The sequence below is a fragment of the Sphaeramia orbicularis genome, chromosome 1 (assembly GCF_902148855.1).
Source record: "Sphaeramia orbicularis chromosome 1, fSphaOr1.1, whole genome shotgun sequence".
NCBI lineage: Eukaryota > Metazoa > Chordata > Actinopteri > Kurtiformes > Apogonidae > Sphaeramia > Sphaeramia orbicularis.
The window spans coordinates 41,581,200-41,599,607 of record NC_043957.1 but is presented as its reverse complement, the minus strand read 5'-3'; the positions used below and the strand labels follow the sequence as shown (position 1 = coordinate 41,599,607).

At 37.5% G+C, this 18,408-nt stretch overlaps 1 protein-coding gene across 1 annotated transcript; it reads right to left on the bottom strand.

The window, feature by feature from the left end:
• Window positions 1-5,526: 5,526 nt before the first annotated feature.
• rhoh (ras homolog family member H) lies at window positions 5,527-9,423 on the bottom strand. Its single transcript, XM_030141358.1, has 2 exons — window positions 9,130-9,423; window positions 5,527-8,018 (listed from the first exon to the last, which is right to left on the bottom strand). Exon 2 carries the CDS (start codon window positions 7,564-7,566, stop codon window positions 6,979-6,981), a length of 588 nt encoding a protein of 195 aa, XP_029997218.1. The 5' UTR covers window positions 7,567-8,018; window positions 9,130-9,423; the 3' UTR covers window positions 5,527-6,978.
• Window positions 9,424-18,408: the final 8,985 nt, after the last annotated feature.

Here is an 18,408-nt window from a genome sequence, read left to right as displayed (position 1 = left end):
GAATCTTACATCCTGTCAGAAACTATGAATGCTTCACTAGTTGTTAGTTGCAGTTTGCCTCGATCACTGTCTCTGTATGTGTGTTTGTGTGTGATCGCTGCCCTGGAATAGGACCTGGGGCTATCATTCACACACACACACACACACACACACACACACACACACACACACATACAGGTACACTGCAGTATCACATAGCACACAGGCTCTAGGTGAAATCTGATGCCTGCAGCCCTATCCACTTGTGTACATGACCAGAATCAGCTGTACGACACAGTCACACACATACACACTGAAGCTTACTGCATTACACAGCTAATGACATGTGTCAATCACACACATACAGTGACACTTTCTTACCTACACTCAGGTCATTCTAGACAAACACACACACATGTCAGTCAGCATGTCACACATGTCATACAGGCCACATGAACTTCCACAGATCCAGGATCAGATTTCATTCTGTAAATGGGAATCTTTAACATAATGACAGAAAAGCTCTACACTGGTATTTGATCAGTGACAATAGGGCATTTTAACCTCTTTATCTATAATCTGTGAATTAAGTGGCAAAAGAGAGGCAAACTAACTGACCTCTGTAACACAATCCGGGAAAATAATCTTTCAACTTCTCTCACAAGTGAAATAACATCCCAATAAACAGTGGTCTTGAGGTTTTTCATCTTGTTACTTATTTACTAATAACTTATGTCTTTTACTCTTTTAATTCAGTGTCACATTTTGCTTTTTTACTCTTTGTATCATATGCCATCTTTTATTTTATTTTAATTTATTTATGCCCAGCTCCTACAGAACAATAAATCATCTTTTGCGGTTGCTGTATGTCTTGTATATTATTTTGCTGCTACTAAGAGGATAAAGAAAGCTGCCATTATTATTATTATTATTATTATTATTAGTAGTAGTAGTAGTAATAGTAATAGTAGTAGTAGTAGTAGTAGGATAAACGTTGGCTCTGATAGATCACTTTAATGTCATACATGGAGAGAAGGGGAAATTACATCTTCAGGGTGTAAGGTGAAATTTGCTTCTGTGCGATTTGATTAGTACAACTTTTGGTTTAAGTAATGTAATTAAGTATTTTTAATATTTTAATTAATTAATCAATGGTTATTATTGTATTTTGTAACTTATAGTGATTATTTACCTTGGCACAGTGAAAAGTCTTAAAAGAAAAGGGAAGTGTTGTGACAGAGAGCAGTGCTTTGTTTTCCAACTTGTTAAAATGCACTTTAACACGTTCAACATAATAGACGTCTCTGTGCTGTTCTTCCAATCTAAACCCTGATTATAATTACATTCAGAAGAGCTGCAGCCCAGTTGACCCTAGTGTCACATAAAGATGAGCGTTCATATTAATTTATCTGTTCCATGATGAATAAAATGTGAATGCATGTACAAAGGAAAAATGTGGAGAAAAAGAAGGAACCAATTAGCAATAGATGTCTTTAAGTAAAAAATAAGATGATATATTTGGTTGTATGTTTTACATACTGAGCTCTTTGAGGAAAACAAACCAATGGAATGATGTTGTATGTGAAATAGCATCAGCTTCTTAAAGTAATGTCTTTTAATGAAGTGTCATTGATATACTGTAGATAAAACCACCTGTTGGAGAGTCACAGGGTTTGTTCTGTGTCATCTGTCGTGTTTCTCCTTCCAATTTTGCCTCATGAAATAACAAACCTCTTTGAGCAGCATTTTCTTTCAGTAGTTTTGTCTTTTGAATAAAACTAAATTGTCAAAAACTGTCGTAATGCTTTAATTGAGACTATATATTGCTGTACTACTATTATTGCACCGTTTTTTATTTCTACCAGTGTTAGTATGACATTTTGCCCCAAAACCTCACCAAAAAAAGATAATATTCCTGACATAGCTGTTCTCTGTCATTCTGCAGAATACTATGCTGATGCATGAGTGTGTAACTGAGCTTCTGTGGTACTGAGCTCACATAGAACAGGTGTTTCCTGTGTATGAGATAGATAGAAAGAAACTGAGAGAGGAAGACGCAAAGACCTGAGAAGTTCAATGTATGACATGATGTATGTGTATAAGAGGACACACACTAAATTTGTGAGTATAACGATAGCACAGATCAGAGTGTGTGATTGAGTAAAATGAGCTTCAGACTGAAGATCGCAGTTGCTAAGGAAGTGCGTGTGTGTTCTGTTCAGCGTGACTATCGGCCTGACTTCGGCTGATTTATGAACACCTGCAGCACTAAAAGTCACCTCAAACAGAAGGAGCATTCTCAAACAGATTGAGCAACCCAGATGTGGTTTTGACACTCATATTGAACAGATGTCTCTATTATGACAAGTTAAATGTCAAATGATAAGTTTTGATGTCATATGCTTTGTATTTCATTGTTAACAAATTCCATCAAGAGACCAGAACCAGCAGTGTTAAAGTTTATTCCTGTGGGTCTGAGAGCAGTATCATTGTCCAAAGTTATTAACAACTCATGAGTTAGGCACACTGGCATATACACAGTGATAAATGGAGACTGCAGGTCATTTGAAGCACAAATGTGGTTTAGCTGCTGAAAACACTCTTTAAAAGATGTGATCATTGACTCATAAAGAGACAAAGCCTGCTAATTTTGGGAACTTTTTGCAAATTTTCTAAGTTTGACCTGCGTTTTCAAGGTCTGGTTATTGGCCACAGACAGCTCAAGACATAGCTGATGTAATATTAGTAGCGTTTCTTGAGAGAAACTAATGATATACTTAGAATTAGGTCAGACTTTAACATTACTTTACAAAACCAGCTTTTCAGTTATAAGGTAGGTATAAGGCAGGCTTGTCAAGTAGTGTTAAGATGTACGTACTTGTCATACAGCATATTTTTTCTTCATCCTTGAGGTTTACCCTAATGTGCAAAAGTGTTATAGTCTTACGAACTAGAATAGATTACAGACAGACCTGAAACTGTTTTAAATTTACTTCAGAATTCAAGTATGTTTTAAAAAATCAAGAAATTAGTAGCTACTCTTAATCAAGGTGATTACTCCTAAATTTGCATTCAAATCCTTTTTTAATTTGTCCTCATTCTTCTTGATCTTATTTTATTGTACATAACTAGATATTGTACATTTGTATTTGTAATGTAGGAAAGTTGTTTGTTTTTTGTTTATTGTTGTAACAGTGTCTATGCTGCTCTCTTGGCCAGGTCCTTCTTGGAAAGGAGATTTTTAATCTCAGTCAGGATGTCAAGTGGTTAAATAAACCATAAAATAAATTATATATATATATATATATATATATATATATATATATATATATATATATATATATATATATATATATATATATATATATATATATATATATATATACATATATATATAAACATATTTTGTTCAGACAATATGAAATTTACGGCATCGAGTTTCAGGGTTTTTTTAATACAGGCTTCATTCAAGACATGGTTGTACTCATTTTTCTAAACAAAACAGAGGTCACACTAAATACTGATTTAAGCCTGTACACACCATTTGTTATGATTTTTTTTGGTTTGTTTTAATGCTATGTGGCTGTATGTCCTAGTTGTATCTAAAGAAAAGTCTGAAACCAACAAAGCTGAAGAAGGCCCAAGACTACTGCACACATATGTAGAAAAAGAGAGAAATGTTCATCAGCTGATCGTTCCAAACCCGTCTTCTTGGTGTAACATAAAGTTTGAGTTTTTTTCTCCAGAGTGTGTGTGCCTGGATAAATACACGTATTTTATATATATATGTGTAGCATGTTACGAGAGGAGAATGAAGATATAATTACAGGAGGGACGTCTTCATTTTCTGTTAATGGCTGACATTAGTGATTCATGAGAAGCAGCTCTACAGTTCTACCCACTCACTGTGAAGTGGCTCTAGTGCAGACTTATATACTGTGTGTGTGACAGTATAAGGTATTGTGGTAGTTGTGGGAGAAAAGCACAATGAGAGATGAAAGATCTGACCACAGCAGACATTTAGACCGTGTGAGCTCTTAAAGCGGGGCTGCATTTACCTTCAAAAGTAGCTCAAAAACAAGATTTCTACTTTAATTTACTTCAGAGAAAAGTTGTATTATATGATTATATTTGTATCTATGTGGTACATTTAACATAACAGCTGTCAGTAAACTAATATGGGTTCTTGTCATCTGAGATATAAAACAAACAAGATATGACTCCTAGCAACTTCTCAAGAAACATTTTTGATTATTATAGATTTTTCTTGTAATATAGAAGATGTTTTGAGGCCACTTGTCATACAAGTATTGTGCTGGTGTCATCAGGTGGTCTGAGTGTCTTTTTGTTCACAGCATATGTAAACTGTGTGTTTTGTGTTTGAAATAGAAAAGTAATAGATTGTTTCTGCGTTCAGCTGTATAATGTTCATATATGTGTGTGCTGGGATGTGGTTTGGTGTTTTTCAGCATATCCTTGATATGCCTGTTTTGTGCCTCTCATCCTCAGCAGCTCTGAACACCACAAAGACAGAAAAAAAGAGACAGAAAGAGCGGGAGACAAAATGACGGGGGCAGGAGCAACTTCTCTGAATGTTTTCCTGGTTGTTGTCTTTGTGCTCCCATTATCATACTGTCATTATTTTAAATATTTAATACAGATAGAGTTTTTAAACAACCGTCGCTTCATCTCCTGCTGTTTAGCGGCTGAGAAAGAAATAGATCCGCAAAGTCTTGCATTCGGCTAAAATGCAGGCAAACAAGAAACACAAATCTACTAAAACAACTAAATTACTGTATATTTATGTCTTTTTATTTTCAGTCACTATTGGTAGAAGATGTTCTACATATTGACGTCCGACAGCAAATTTTCAATTGGTTAATAATATTTAACTTAAATAGATTATAGATTAAAGTGTAAAGGTATCTGTGAAGAAAATCACCTTTCGTGTTTTAGTTTGTTTGCGTGTGCATGTGTCTACAAACACACAAAGGCCTAGTTCTCAGTACACAAACTACTTATCTTTACTGAGATCGTTACTCTATGTGTAAATGTCCTACAGCTGTTTTACATCCACTGCAAACTTACAGCAAATAAAAACTTTCTTTGCAGCACCACATTAAAAAAACTAAGCCCCCACAGCAAATCAGATGATTGTAGTTTATATTCTTCAGCTATGTTTTCCTTGACAACTTATAAAGCTGTGTTTGACGTAGCTGTTTTTAAAAATGTATTGTGTTAATAAGAAATTGTATTTTACTGAGATGTAAGTTGTCTTTTAGTGATAAAAAAGAAATGTGGTCAAATCACATTCTTCAAGAAAATCTCTAAACAAATTGTCTAATGGCACAAATTTAATATTTATCGACTGTCAGTGAAAGTTGATTCTCCTAAAGAAACCCACTAGAGTCATATTTGTACAGATACAAATATAGATTTATACTATGTGTGTATGAACATTCAGTAAAATGTGAATAATGAATTCAGATTTCTCCCTCTTTGTTTATCATTCGGATTATACAAGTTCAAAAAACTAACACTGATCATAACACTGTGCATTTTTATAAACTACATCTATAATAATCAAACATTAATAACAAAATACAGTCTATTTTATACACAAAACAGATTATTTTTCAGGTACCTTTTACAGTGCACACCATTCTTTTAATGTTACTTTTGGGACCAAAAGAGAAATGACCGCAGAGACTGATGTTAATGTCTGAATCCACATTTTTACTTTAATTGTTTTTTGTGTTTTTCAGTGACCATTAAAACACATATTTAGAACACAATTTCTTAACTTGTTTCCTTGTGTTACACCAAGAGAAGGTTGCAGTTTATAAAAAACAAAAACAGCAATACCTAGAAATAACATAAAGATGTTACATGTATATGATGTTATATGTATGAACATATGTTTGATAACAGTTTATTGAAATTAAAGTTTTATAGTATATTGATGTTAGAAGGATTATTTATTTCTTAAAAATAAATGACAGCTACTTAATTACCATCTTTACACTGTTAATTTTGGATTATTTTATTATATTTATGAGATATGTGTTAAGTGTTGTACAGTAGTTAAAATTAACAAACAAAACAGGGATTTAAATAAACATAAAAAATAAAGTACAAATTCGGTTTGTTTAATACACTGTGACCTAGTGACAGTTTATTTCCTGGTCATTTCTAACAAAATATTTTTTTTTAAAAATAAAGAGAGTATAATGTATGTTGAACCACAAAAAGTGTCCAGTTGGACTTTCTATGTTGATGTAGTCTCTGCTGATAAACAAACAGACAAATATTTCTATCACATGATGAAAAATCATTCAGTTGGATCATATCAATCACTGATTTTGTTTCTTGGTGATAAAACCCAAGGCTGATATATTAAAATGTTCTTTCCTGTTTCACTTGCACCTTAGTTAAACACAAGAAACCTGTGCTGTGATATTATCGTCAATGCTTTACATGTGTTTATATAAAAAAAATTTAAAAAACAGGAAGAGTTGCGGGATTATTCTAGAACCCAGTTAGCAGAGGATATCACCTTCCCTTCGTGCAATGTGCTGTAGGTCACTTAAAAAACAGATCAGAAGAGTCAAAGACAACCTGTTTTCTCTCCACTCAATCACACAAACATTACACTTTTACGTGTAGATTTACAAAAAGGGTTTGTTACATCCGTAGTTAAACCTTTGAAGTCTAGTCTAGTGAAAAAAAAAAATCCTTTAAAACCTACTGAAACCCAAGAAAGTAAAAGTTTCTGCTTTTTTGCATTAAATAACTGTCTTGGGTGAAAACAGGGTGATGCAACAATTTTTTCAGAAACATTTTTCTTTTAAATAAAGCAGTGAAATTCTTGAAATTGCATTGTTGGATCACAGGAGGTTATTACAAAAACCTGCATTCGAGTTTATGTACCTCTCCAAGTTTGAACATCACACTCACATTATTAAACAAGTCTTTACTAAAGGGTCCACTGAGTTAAGGTCAGAACATCTTGCATTGGTTAATGCTGAACATTCGTCGTCGACCCTTCTTCTTGGCTTGGTTCACAGCTGTCCTTACAGCGTACTCAAACACCTGTTGAACACCACGATTGCTCAAAGAGGAGCACTCCAGATAGCCTTTAGCGTGGACCTCATGAGCCACGCGCCTGCCCTCCGCTGGTGAGATGCACTGGACCCGATGTGACCCCATCTCCCGCAGATCTGTCTGAGTCGCCACAACCAGCACAGGAACTTTGGGCAGATACTCTCGAACCTCTGCAATCCACTTGTGTTGGACACTGGCCAGAGAGTTTGGATTGGCCACTGAGTAGCAAATGAGGACGACGTCGGCCTGCTGGAAAGATCTAGGCCGGATTTGTTTAAAATTGTCATTTCCTGCCGTATCCCAAAGCCCCAGGCTGATCTGAACACCATCCATGTACACCTCCACCCCGGTGCTCTCAAACACAGTGGGTTTGTAACAATCTGGGAAAGTCTCCGAGGTGAAGCGGACCAGGAGGGCCGTCTTGCCGACAGCGCTGTCCCCAACCAGGACACACTTCACCGACATCTCTTCAATGCCATTCATTGTTATCTCCGGCGACGTCACTCCTTTTGACGTTTATGGGAAAAAGGGGAAGTTTTAGAAGGACTTGTTGAGCTGAAGGGTCCACGAGGTAGTCACAGGTAGTGATCGCTCCGTGTGGACTTCCGCATAGAAGTGGTAGTTTTCATAGAAACTAAACTTAATGACAAGTCCTAGATTTGGGTCTCTATTTTCCCACAGGACAGGTGAACTGGTGCAATGAGTCTCTGACGGCTCTTTATTGTCTCATACACAGTCAGTCTAAAAAAATCAGCAGTTCTCTGACATGTGATTACACCTCACATAAGCTCTTAGGTCTTCACACCTTCATGCCAGACCCTCCGCTTGCATTACTTCCGTTCCTTTTCTGCAGTGTTGTCGTATTCTGGTCCTTCACTTTGACGACCCCGACTGCCATCATTCCACTGAACAAAGACCAACCTCTCAGCTGTGAACTGAAAAAGACATGAAGATTCAGTACATGTCAAAAAATCATTACCACTCGCCATCTTCCTCAGAAAAAAACTGTATGACAAGACATGTAAGCATATATTGTTGACACCAATCAGAATTTTCATTTATGTCAGACTGTCAGATGAGTTTCTTCTCATAAAGCCAATATATGGGACTTTCAGACATGTTTATCACGCAGCAAACGTGGCCATACATAATAGAAATACTAGCCTTCACACGTTAGATTTAAGTAATACTAGAGGAGAATATGAGGTAGTTTATTAAAAATTACAGAAAATTTCTACTTGAAGACAAAAGTGAAAGTATAAGGCATTAAATCTAAACCAAAGTAAGCTACATATCATATACGGAAGTGAAGTTTCTTATACTTGGGTGTGACCCACAATTCACTGTCTTATTCCCAAAGACTTGGTACTCATTGTTGACATACCCATTTGTGATGAAATAATGACAGTAAAACCTAAGACCTATCTGTCTCTCATCACTTGATTTACAGAAGAAGCCATGTTAACTTCTACAGTTTCCATCAGGTATTAATTATATTATAATGGGTGAGGATGTTCTCTATGATGGCTTTAATTTATTGTGACTGCTCTGTGTTTTATGATAAAGAACTAAATCATCTGGCTAAAATTATTTATATATATATATATATATTTTTTTTTAAAGTCTTTTATATTAAAAAAAAAAAAACAAAAAAACAAAAAAACAACCACGTAGGCAAGTGAAAACCACTTGTGATATCATACACTCACCGATGGAAAGACTTTCGGGACACTTTAGTCACACTTTCCCCCCATAATTGACCTTTCTAAATCATAGCACAGGACTACACCATAGTTTAATACTACTGATAAGAGACTGTGCTTTATTTTAATTAATATTTATACTATTAAGAAAGTAACTTTGACTATTCTCTGTCTTTATTAAGTTCCATTGTTGAATTTGGCCCTCATGGATAGGTCTGCCTTATAGTAATCTGGTTACCTGCTGAACAGAAGACAGTACAATACAGAAGCCTAACTTTACAGCCTATACCACATACTGTTGCGTCTGAATGAAGCAAACCAGAGACAAAGAACAGATACTTACCTTTTTGTGAGGCTTGTCAATCTATCGGGCGGATGCGGGCTAATGCCGCGTTCACTGACTTCAGGGCGCAGACAAGTCAAACACAAAGAGCCAAACTTTTACGCACCAGGAATGTGTTATAATAACTAAAACCTGATGATCTGGTTTTCTTCTAACGTACAGATAACCCTTGCCCGTTATTAGGGCCGACAATGAGATGAGATAATTCGGTACCTGCTCAGTAACGTCGAGGGTGAGTGGCACAGAGAAAAAAAAAAAAAAAAACAGAGAAGAAAAGTTGAACGCATCCGCTTGTTGGAGTTTGGAGGTGTGACGGAGTTTACTGCATACCTCCCCCGCAGCAGCTGTGCCTTTATCATATCTACAGTGTGTGTGTGTGTGTGTGTGTGTGTGTGTGTGTGCGCGCGCGCGCGCGTGCGTGCGTGTGTGTTTTAAGAATTTGTACTAATTTGCCACTTTACGCAGCAGTGAAGTGCGCACCAGACATTCCAGACATTTTGAAGGTGTTTGGCTGAACTTGAAGCGGATAAAAAAATTAAGTAATTGTACAAAAAAAAAAAAAAAAAAAAAAAAAAAAGGTTAGGCTGTCATTTAAGTGAGGAAACCACATATGATGCACTACACTGTAAAAAAAAAGTGTAATTTAACAGAATTTTAACAGAATTTTCACTGTTTATTTTACAGATTTTTTCTGTATTATTAAGATACAGGAAAATGTCAATGAAATTACAAAAACAGACTGTGATTTTACATGTCAAATGTAAAATAACATGAAAAAACTTAAACTGTGAATGACCATAAAATTTCCATTTTTTAAAAGAATTTTTTTCTTTTTTCACAAAAAATACAGTTAAAATACATTTGCAAATGTATCGTAATTTCACAAATATTTATTTTCTATTCATGAGCTTAAACTGTTAATTTAAAGTTTAATACTGTGAAAAAAATAAAATAAAACGGGAGTCACGTGACGCGCTTGGCGAGTACGGCTGCTTGAGAGCCGGCTGCTCCTATCCCCCTGAATATATTCTTCTGAAACGCGACAGAGTCTTGGACTTTGCACCATAATATTTGGGATTGGTGCTTCTCTGCTGTTACTATGCCGAATGTCACCAGAAACTCTGCCAAACCCGGCTCTGGGGCCGGGGGGAATAATACGTGCTAACCAGCTAGTGCTAACCAAGCTAACCAGAGGGCCTCGCCACTGCAGGACAACGGTGACATTGAAGGGGGGGGCGCGCGCGGCTGTGGCGAGACACGTCCCTGGGGAGGTGGTAAAGGAACTGGCTTCAGCTGGTTTCATCTTTAGAGACAGACGCAGCACCAGAATCAACAGCCAAGCCAACCTGAGGCTTAGACTGAAGAAGGCCGCTCTCTAACAGGTTTCCTTTAATGATCTGTATCATAACACCTATCTGCCGCGTATCACCCACATCCACATCAAAATGTTCAGCAATCTTAAGCAGTTGCTCATTCGAACAGCTGTCTAACCACTCCTCCGACGGAGCAGACAGAAAGTCCTCTACCGAGGCCATTTGAATTCAACCTACCTGAAAAAAACAGAACTCACCTGAACACCTGAGCAAACAGCCAGAACACACCCCAGAGCCACCGCAGCCAGTCCCTCTATCTGCCTACCAGAACCTTCTCTAAGCTCCCCCCTAGTCTTCAGGTGTCTACTGGTGGTGGGTATGTAGACACTCAATCCCGTTTGCGTAGTGAAGCAACCGGTGTAACAGCTGATTTTTACCCCCCAGTTGATTTTGCCCCCCCCCCCCCAACATACAACCACTTTAAATAAACAAGAAAACAAGGTTATATTTCATTTTTTCCATTGCAAGCGCTCTATATGAAATATGACTCTCTTTGATTTTAATAAGTAAAAAAAAGAATGCGAAATGACGTGGCTTTTTGTGAAATATTTTATTTGAACTTTAATTCGATGTAATGGAAATGAGTTGGCTTTGTTTACATAATAGTTTGTGCAAAATGTGAACACATAAAAAATTTACCAAAATTAAAATTATGCGAATGCAAATAAAAATTTTTGCTCACTTCACAACAACACATATTGCTCAAATCCAGTGATACATGGAGTACACAGATTCTTCAAAACAAACGAAATTTCTTGATCGAGTCTCATTCGAGTAAGGTCCTATCCGATTACAACAACACCTTTACGTATTCACCGGGATTCACTGGACAGTATATATATATATATATATGTAACCCCTTTTTCGTGCCTTACTTACAATTAGGTCACACTCAAACACACAGGGTCCTGGGTTTCCAGTTGGTAATGATGAATTTACAGGTTTTCCTGTCTACTTTTAAAGTTAGGGAATTTTCCTTGCACTTAGAACAGTAGGCCTATGATTTAAATAAACTTGCGTGGTGCCTCCACTGAAGAAATACTGTACCAGTCGCTGACATACCCTATGTAAATCTTCAGAAATGATATGTATATAAAAAAAAAAAACAATAAATGGAATTCCAGCTCGTGGCTGGCATCTACGGAGCGACGCGGATGCGCCATTCCCCTCTCTGGGCGTTTATTTCTTTCTTTTTCATTCAGTTGATCTGTATTTAGTTGATGTCGTTTCAGTGACTCTTTTGTTATATTGTTTATTGTTCTTTTTTGGTTCTATTCTTGTGAATTATAGGGTTGTGTTTATTATTAATTGCATTGTATTTCTTCTGTCTGTTATATTGTGTTTGTCTAATTGAATTTTGGTTTGTTTCTTTTTCTTTTTGTATTATTATATTACTTTATTTTTCCGTTCAGTAACTTGAGCTTATGGTTAAGTTTCTCATTAATTGAATTTTTAGTTTTGTTTTGTTTTTGTTTTTTTTCTTTTTGTTTAGTGTTTTGTGTATTCTTAGTTTAGGTCATTGTGTTTTGTTTTGTTTATTATTATTATTATTATTATTATTATTATTATTATTATTATAGTTTGATTAATTGTATTATTCATTTCAGTGGAGGGGTTGGGTGCAGCACGTGGACCTGTTTTTTTTTTTTTTTTTTTTTCTTTTTAACTGGTGCCCTGGGCCTAGGGCAGCAGCATGATCCCTGGTGGTGGATTTTCTTCACAGCTTCCCGTTCTCTTTGGTGGGCAGTTTCACGGGTGATGGTTTGCAGTCCCCCTTTTTTTTTTTTTTTTTTTTTTTTTGGATCCCCGCCTTAGTGGTAAGCCCCGGCCCTGTTCAACTTATGGGCCACGTGCTAGCTAGCTAGCTAGCTAGTACAGTAGTAGTAGTAGTAGTAGTAGTAGTAGTAGTGTTTTTTTTTTAATATTTTGTTGGTTCAATAAATTGTTTTAAATTGGAACCATCTATGCCCCCTGTGATATTTGTTAAATTTGAACCTGTGAGCCTGTCAGTAATTTCCTGGGGTGCAATTCCCCAGGTGGTGTTGTCACCTACCTTCCCTGCACCTGCCACACAAGGAACGGACGAGCCCCGTCACGACCCGGCTCTGAGGTTGGACAAAGATAGAGACGGAGGAGGTGGTAAAAATGTCACAAAGGTTTATTAAATCAAACTAACAACCAAAACCAATATACTCCAACACAAAACACCAGTGGAGAGGAGCATGGGGACCAGAGCAAGGCAGCGAGCAGAACCAAGACCAGACCACAGAGAGAGTGAGCTTCCATGTTGACCTGCTTAAATAGGCCCGTCACAGGTCCAATCAATCAGGCCATCTCCATCTGAAAAAGAAAACTGACAGTGCCCCTAGTGCCCAAAAGGTGCGGGGCTGTCGCAGTGGGGAAAAAATCCTAGGAAAAAACTTTAGTGGGGAAAAAAATGCCAGGAAAAAATTTAGTGGGGAAAAAAATACCAGGCAAAAAATTAGTGAGGAAAAATGCCAGGTTAAAATAGTGGGGAAAAAAATACCAGGCAAAAAATTAGTGGGGAAAAATACCAGGTTAAAATAGTGGGGAAAAAATACCAGGAAAAAAATTGAGTGGGGAAAAATACCAGGAAAAAATAGTGGGGAAAAAAAACAGGGAAAAAAAAATAGTGGGGGGAAAAATACCTGGGGAAAAAATACCAGGAAAAAACTTTAGTGGGAAAAAATACCAGGAAAATTTAGTGGGGCAAAAAAAAAAACAGGAAAAAATGTAGTGGGGAAAAATATACCAGAAAAAAGACTTGGTCAGTTTCAAACAGTCCTAAATCCCTCACATATCAGTAATTGATGCCTTTGGGATTATTTAGAACTGTCTTCTTCCCTGGAGTCTCTGTGCTTTATGTCCTCACTGTCACATCAGCCTCCAGACGTTAGTCTGGTTTTGTCTGTCATTTCCTGTTTTATTTTGTTAAGTCCTCCTCGTGTGTCATGTCTGGTGTCTTTGCTTCCTGTTCCCAATTACTCCCACCTGTGTGATTACCTTTCCGCGCCCTGATTCACTACACCTGTGTCTCGTTTTCTCCTGTCCCTCTTATGTATTTAAGCCCTGTGTTTCCCTCTGTCCTGTGCCAGTTCGTATTCTACCTTTGTGTGATACACTATATTGCCAAAAGTATTGGCTCACCCATCCAAATAATCAGAATCAGGTGTTCCAATCACTTCCATGGCCACAGGTGTATAAAATCAAGCAACTAGGCATGCAAACTGCTTTTACAAACATTTGTGAAAGAATGGGTCGCTCTCAGGAGCTCAGTGAATTCCAGCGTGGAACTGTGATAGGATGCCACCTGTGCAACAAATCCAGTCGTGAAATTTCCTCGCTCCTAAATATTCCACAGTCAACTGTCAGCTGTATTATAAGAAAGTGGAAGTGTTTGGGAACGACAGCAACTCAGCCACGAAGTGGTAGGCCACATAAACTGACAGAGCGGGGTCAGCGGATGCTGAGGCGCATAGTGCGAAGAGGTCGCCAACTTTCTGCAGAGTCAATTGTTACAGACCTCCAAACTTCATGTGGCCTTCAGATTAGCTCAAGAACAGTGCGCAGAGAGCTTCATGGAATGGGTTTCCATGGCCGAGCAGCTGCATCCAAGCCATACATCACCAAGTGCAGTGCAAAGCGCCAGATGCAGTGGTGTAAAGCATGCTGCCACTGGACTCTAGAGCAGTGGAGGCGTGCTTTACACCACTGCATCCGGCACTGCATCTCTGGAGTGATGAATCACGCTTCTCCATCTGGCAATCTGATGGATGTGTCTGGGTTTGGTGGTTGCCAGGAGAACGATACTTGTTGGAAGTGTAAAGTTTGGTGGAGGGGGAATTATGGTGTGGGGTTGTTTTTCAGGAGCTGGGCTTGGCCCCTTAGTTCCAGTGAAAGGAACTGTGAATGCTTCAGCATACCAAGACATTTTGGACAATTCCATGCTCCCAACTTTGTGGGAACAGTTTGGAGCTGGCCCCTTCCTCTTCCAACATGACTGTGCACCAGTGCACAAAGCAAGGTCCATAAAGGCATGGATGACAGAGTCTGGTGAGGATGAACTTGACTGGTCTGCACAGAGTCCTGACCTCAACCCAATAGAACACCTTTGGGATGAATTAGAGCGGAGACTGAGAGCCAGGCCTTCTCATCCAACAACAGTGTGTGACCTCACAAATGCGCTTCTGGAAGAATGGTAAAAAATTCCCATGAACACACTCCTAAACCTTGTGGACAGCCTTCCCAGAAGAGTTGAAGGTGTTATAGCTGCAAAGGGTGGACTGACGTCATATTGAACCCCATAGACTAGGAATGGGATGTCACTTAAATTCATATGCGAGTCAAGGCAGGTGAGCAAATACTTTTGGCAATATAGTGTACATTAAACAGAGGGAAGCTATGAACACTATTTCAGTCATTAAAGATAATAATGGACATCTCCTTTTTGAGCCTAGAAGAATTAATGTTACATTTACCAAATATTATACAGACCTCTATAGCTCAGAGTCAAACGCTTCAGAGAATGACATCAAAAATTTTCTTCTACCCCTAAATCTCCCTAAGGTGACAGCTGACGAGCTTGAATATCTGAATTCTCCCATTACCATTGAGGAGATAGTTGGTGTTATTAAACACCTGCCCTCAAGTAAGGCTCCAGGCTTAGACGGCTTTACAGCTGAGTTTTATAAATCCTTTCCTGAAAAACTGGCACCTTTACTACTAAATACCTATAATGAATCCTTCCAAAAGGGAGCGCTCCCACCTTCTCTGCCTGAGGCCATTATCACACTCATTTTCAAAAAACAGATAAAGATGCATCTGATTATAAAAGCTACCAACCGGTAAGTTTCACTTCATATGACAGCAAACTTTTATCTAAAATCCTGGCTAATCGATTAGACCGAGTAATAACCTCTCTTATCCATGCAGATCAGGTCGGTTTTACACGATCACGCTCTTCAGCTGATAACATTAGGAGGTTGATTGATATCATGTGGGCAGTTCAGGAGAGTCAGTCTCCTATGGCGGCGGTCTCGTTGGATGCCGAAAAGGCCTTCAACAGAGTTGAATGGCAATATTTATTCATAACCTTGGAATGCTTCGGCTTCAGTAACAGTTTTATCAGTTGGATCCGGCTTATATATTCACATCCTTAGGCTTCTGTACTTACAAATGGTGTAATAGGTCCTCCCTTAGAACTAGGTAGAGGCACTAGGCAGGTGGATCCCCTTTCCCCACTCCTTTTTGCCCTGGCCCTTGAACCATTAGCAGTGGCTATCCGTAAGGAGCCCATGTTTCCAGGCATTAGCATAGGGGGCAAGTCTCACAAACTTATGCTGTATGCCGACGACATTCTTCTTTTTGTATCAGATCCAGAGCATTCCTTTTCCCCTTTGTTCGCAATGATAAATAAATTCTCAGATATTTCGGGTTATAAAGTAAACTGGACCAAGTCAGAAGCCCTCCTGTTAACTTGTTGTTGTACCAAAACTCTGTTTCCAACTGGTATGTTCTCCTGGCCTCAGAAAGGCATTAAGTATCTAGGTATTACCTTCCCACCACATCTCTCAGATTTAATAAAAATAAATCTTGAACCACTACTTAGTGGGATGAGAGCTGATATAGACTGGTGGTCCCAGTTGAATCTCTATGTGGGGAAAGGTAAATGTAATAAAAATGGTCTGTACACCTAAGTTTAACTATCTGCTGCAGGCTCTACCTATTAATGTTCCTGGGAATTATTTTAAACAATTTGACCAACTTTGTAATTCATTTATATGGAACAATAAAAAACCAAGATTGAACTTGAGAAAACTACAGAAGCCAGTGGACAAAGGTGGACTTGGGCTCCCTAATTTACTCCTTTATCATTATGCCTTTTCTCTTAGGCATTTGGCACATTGGTTCTTACCCCCCTGAGAAAGCACCCCCCTGGTTCTATCTTGAGAGCATAGCTTGTTCACCATTTACACCACTTTATAGTTTATCTTCTAATCTTGCTCCTCACAATCAGTCACATCCTGTCCTGTCTCACTTGAAAGGAGTGTGGAAGATAATGTCCAAAACTTTTAAATTTGACCCTCACCTCAATCAAGCTGCTGGTATTTGGCACAATCCCAAACTCCGCATTGCTAAGTCACCTTTTTTTGGAAGTCTTGGTTTCAGAGAGGTATAATAGTATTGGGGGATTTATATGAAAACAATACATTGAAATCTTTCGAAAAACTAGCACAGGATTATAATTTACCCCGGCAGGATTTTTGGAAATACCTACAGTTGCGACATTTGGTGGTAAAAACATTTGGCTCACCCACAAAGCCCCCCTTGAGCTGTGACACTTTGGAGGACATAAAAAATGTTTTTGGAAGTGGACATGAGGCATCAGTTTATTATAAAGTGTTACTATCAGCCTCTGAGCCTAATATACTATCTCTCAAAAGAACATGGGAAACTGACTTAAAAATCAGCTTCTCAGAAGATGAGTGGAGTAGAATTCTTAAGAATATGAAAAAATTGTTGCGAGAATTACAATCAAGGTTGGTTCAATTTAAGATCTTAAACCGAGTTTACTGGACGCCTTCTAGGTTACAGAAAGTGGGGCTAGCGGGGACTGATTCCTGTTGGAAGTGCCAGCAGGATAGTGGCACTCTTCTGCTCTGGGAATGCCCCAAAATCCAGGAATACTGGTCTTCGGTTCACACTGTAGTGGAGAAAGTTGCTGCTCAGGGCATTCCCTTTACCAATAGGCTTTATGTGCTAGGGGATCCTTCTGTTTTGAGTTTTTTGCCCTCCTCTATTGTGCAATGGGTACAAACTGCCATCATGTTGGGGAGAAAACTCTTAGTAAGGGAGTGGAAGGCTCCATCGACTCCAACTTTTTCCCAGTGGTATATCTCTCTTGGTCAATTGGCAGCATTTGAAAGATTATCTTATAGACTGTTAAATAGAGTAGATGATTATAATGACAAATGGGCCCGCTACTTCTCCTACACAGGTCAATGACATTTCCAGCTGAAGAATGTTAACTGGACTTAGTGATAAGTAATGACTGTTGTAACCATATATATGTATATTATTGACATCGTTATTATTATTGTTATTGTTATTATTTATGTTTCATCTGATCGGAGATTGTCCAAATGCTTTCAGTGTACTGGCATTGACAACTGGCATAAAGTGTGGAAATATATAGCATCTATGGCCTAAAACCTTTTTTTAATTTTATTTTATTTTGTGTTTTTGTTTTACTGTTATTTTGCTCTTTTTTTGTTATTTTTTCATATGTAAAGGAAAAATTCAATAAAGATCAAGTCATAAAAACAAATATTTCTTTTCTATTCATGAGATTAAACTGTTAATTTAAAGTTTAATACTGTAATAAAAATAATAAAACGAGATAAAATTACAATTAACCGTAAAAGAAGTATTTGTTCTGTAAGCTTAACAAGACTTGTTTGTTAATTGACAAATATCTTGTCTAATTACAACAAAAATGTTGAATAAATGTATTTTGTGAATGCATAAGATGTATAAGCACTGATACACTGTCAAAGTTTTTATCAGTGGATTGTACAACTTAATCTCATTGAAAATTATTTATTTATATGTTTATAGGTAATTTGATTGTTTTAATACATGTAAATATTCTTTATTAAACATTAAAAAGTCACACCAAAAAAATGCAAAATCTCATGTAAAGTTAGGGCAAAAAATTGTATTTTAATTATGGAAAATTACCATATTTTTATGAGATGGTTATTTTCTGTTATTTTACAATATCTTTTCGGCACCCCGGCTGCTGGAATATTACTATTTTTTACGTTTTGTTTTTTTTTTTTTACAGTGTACACTCCCTGCACTTTAAGATCATTATGGTAATATA

What these genes read in the sequence shown, in the direction of transcription:
- rhoh (XM_030141358.1), bottom strand. Translation starts at nt 7,566, where the DNA reads ATGAATGGCATTGAAGAGATGTCGGTGAAGTGTGTCCTGGTTGGGGAC.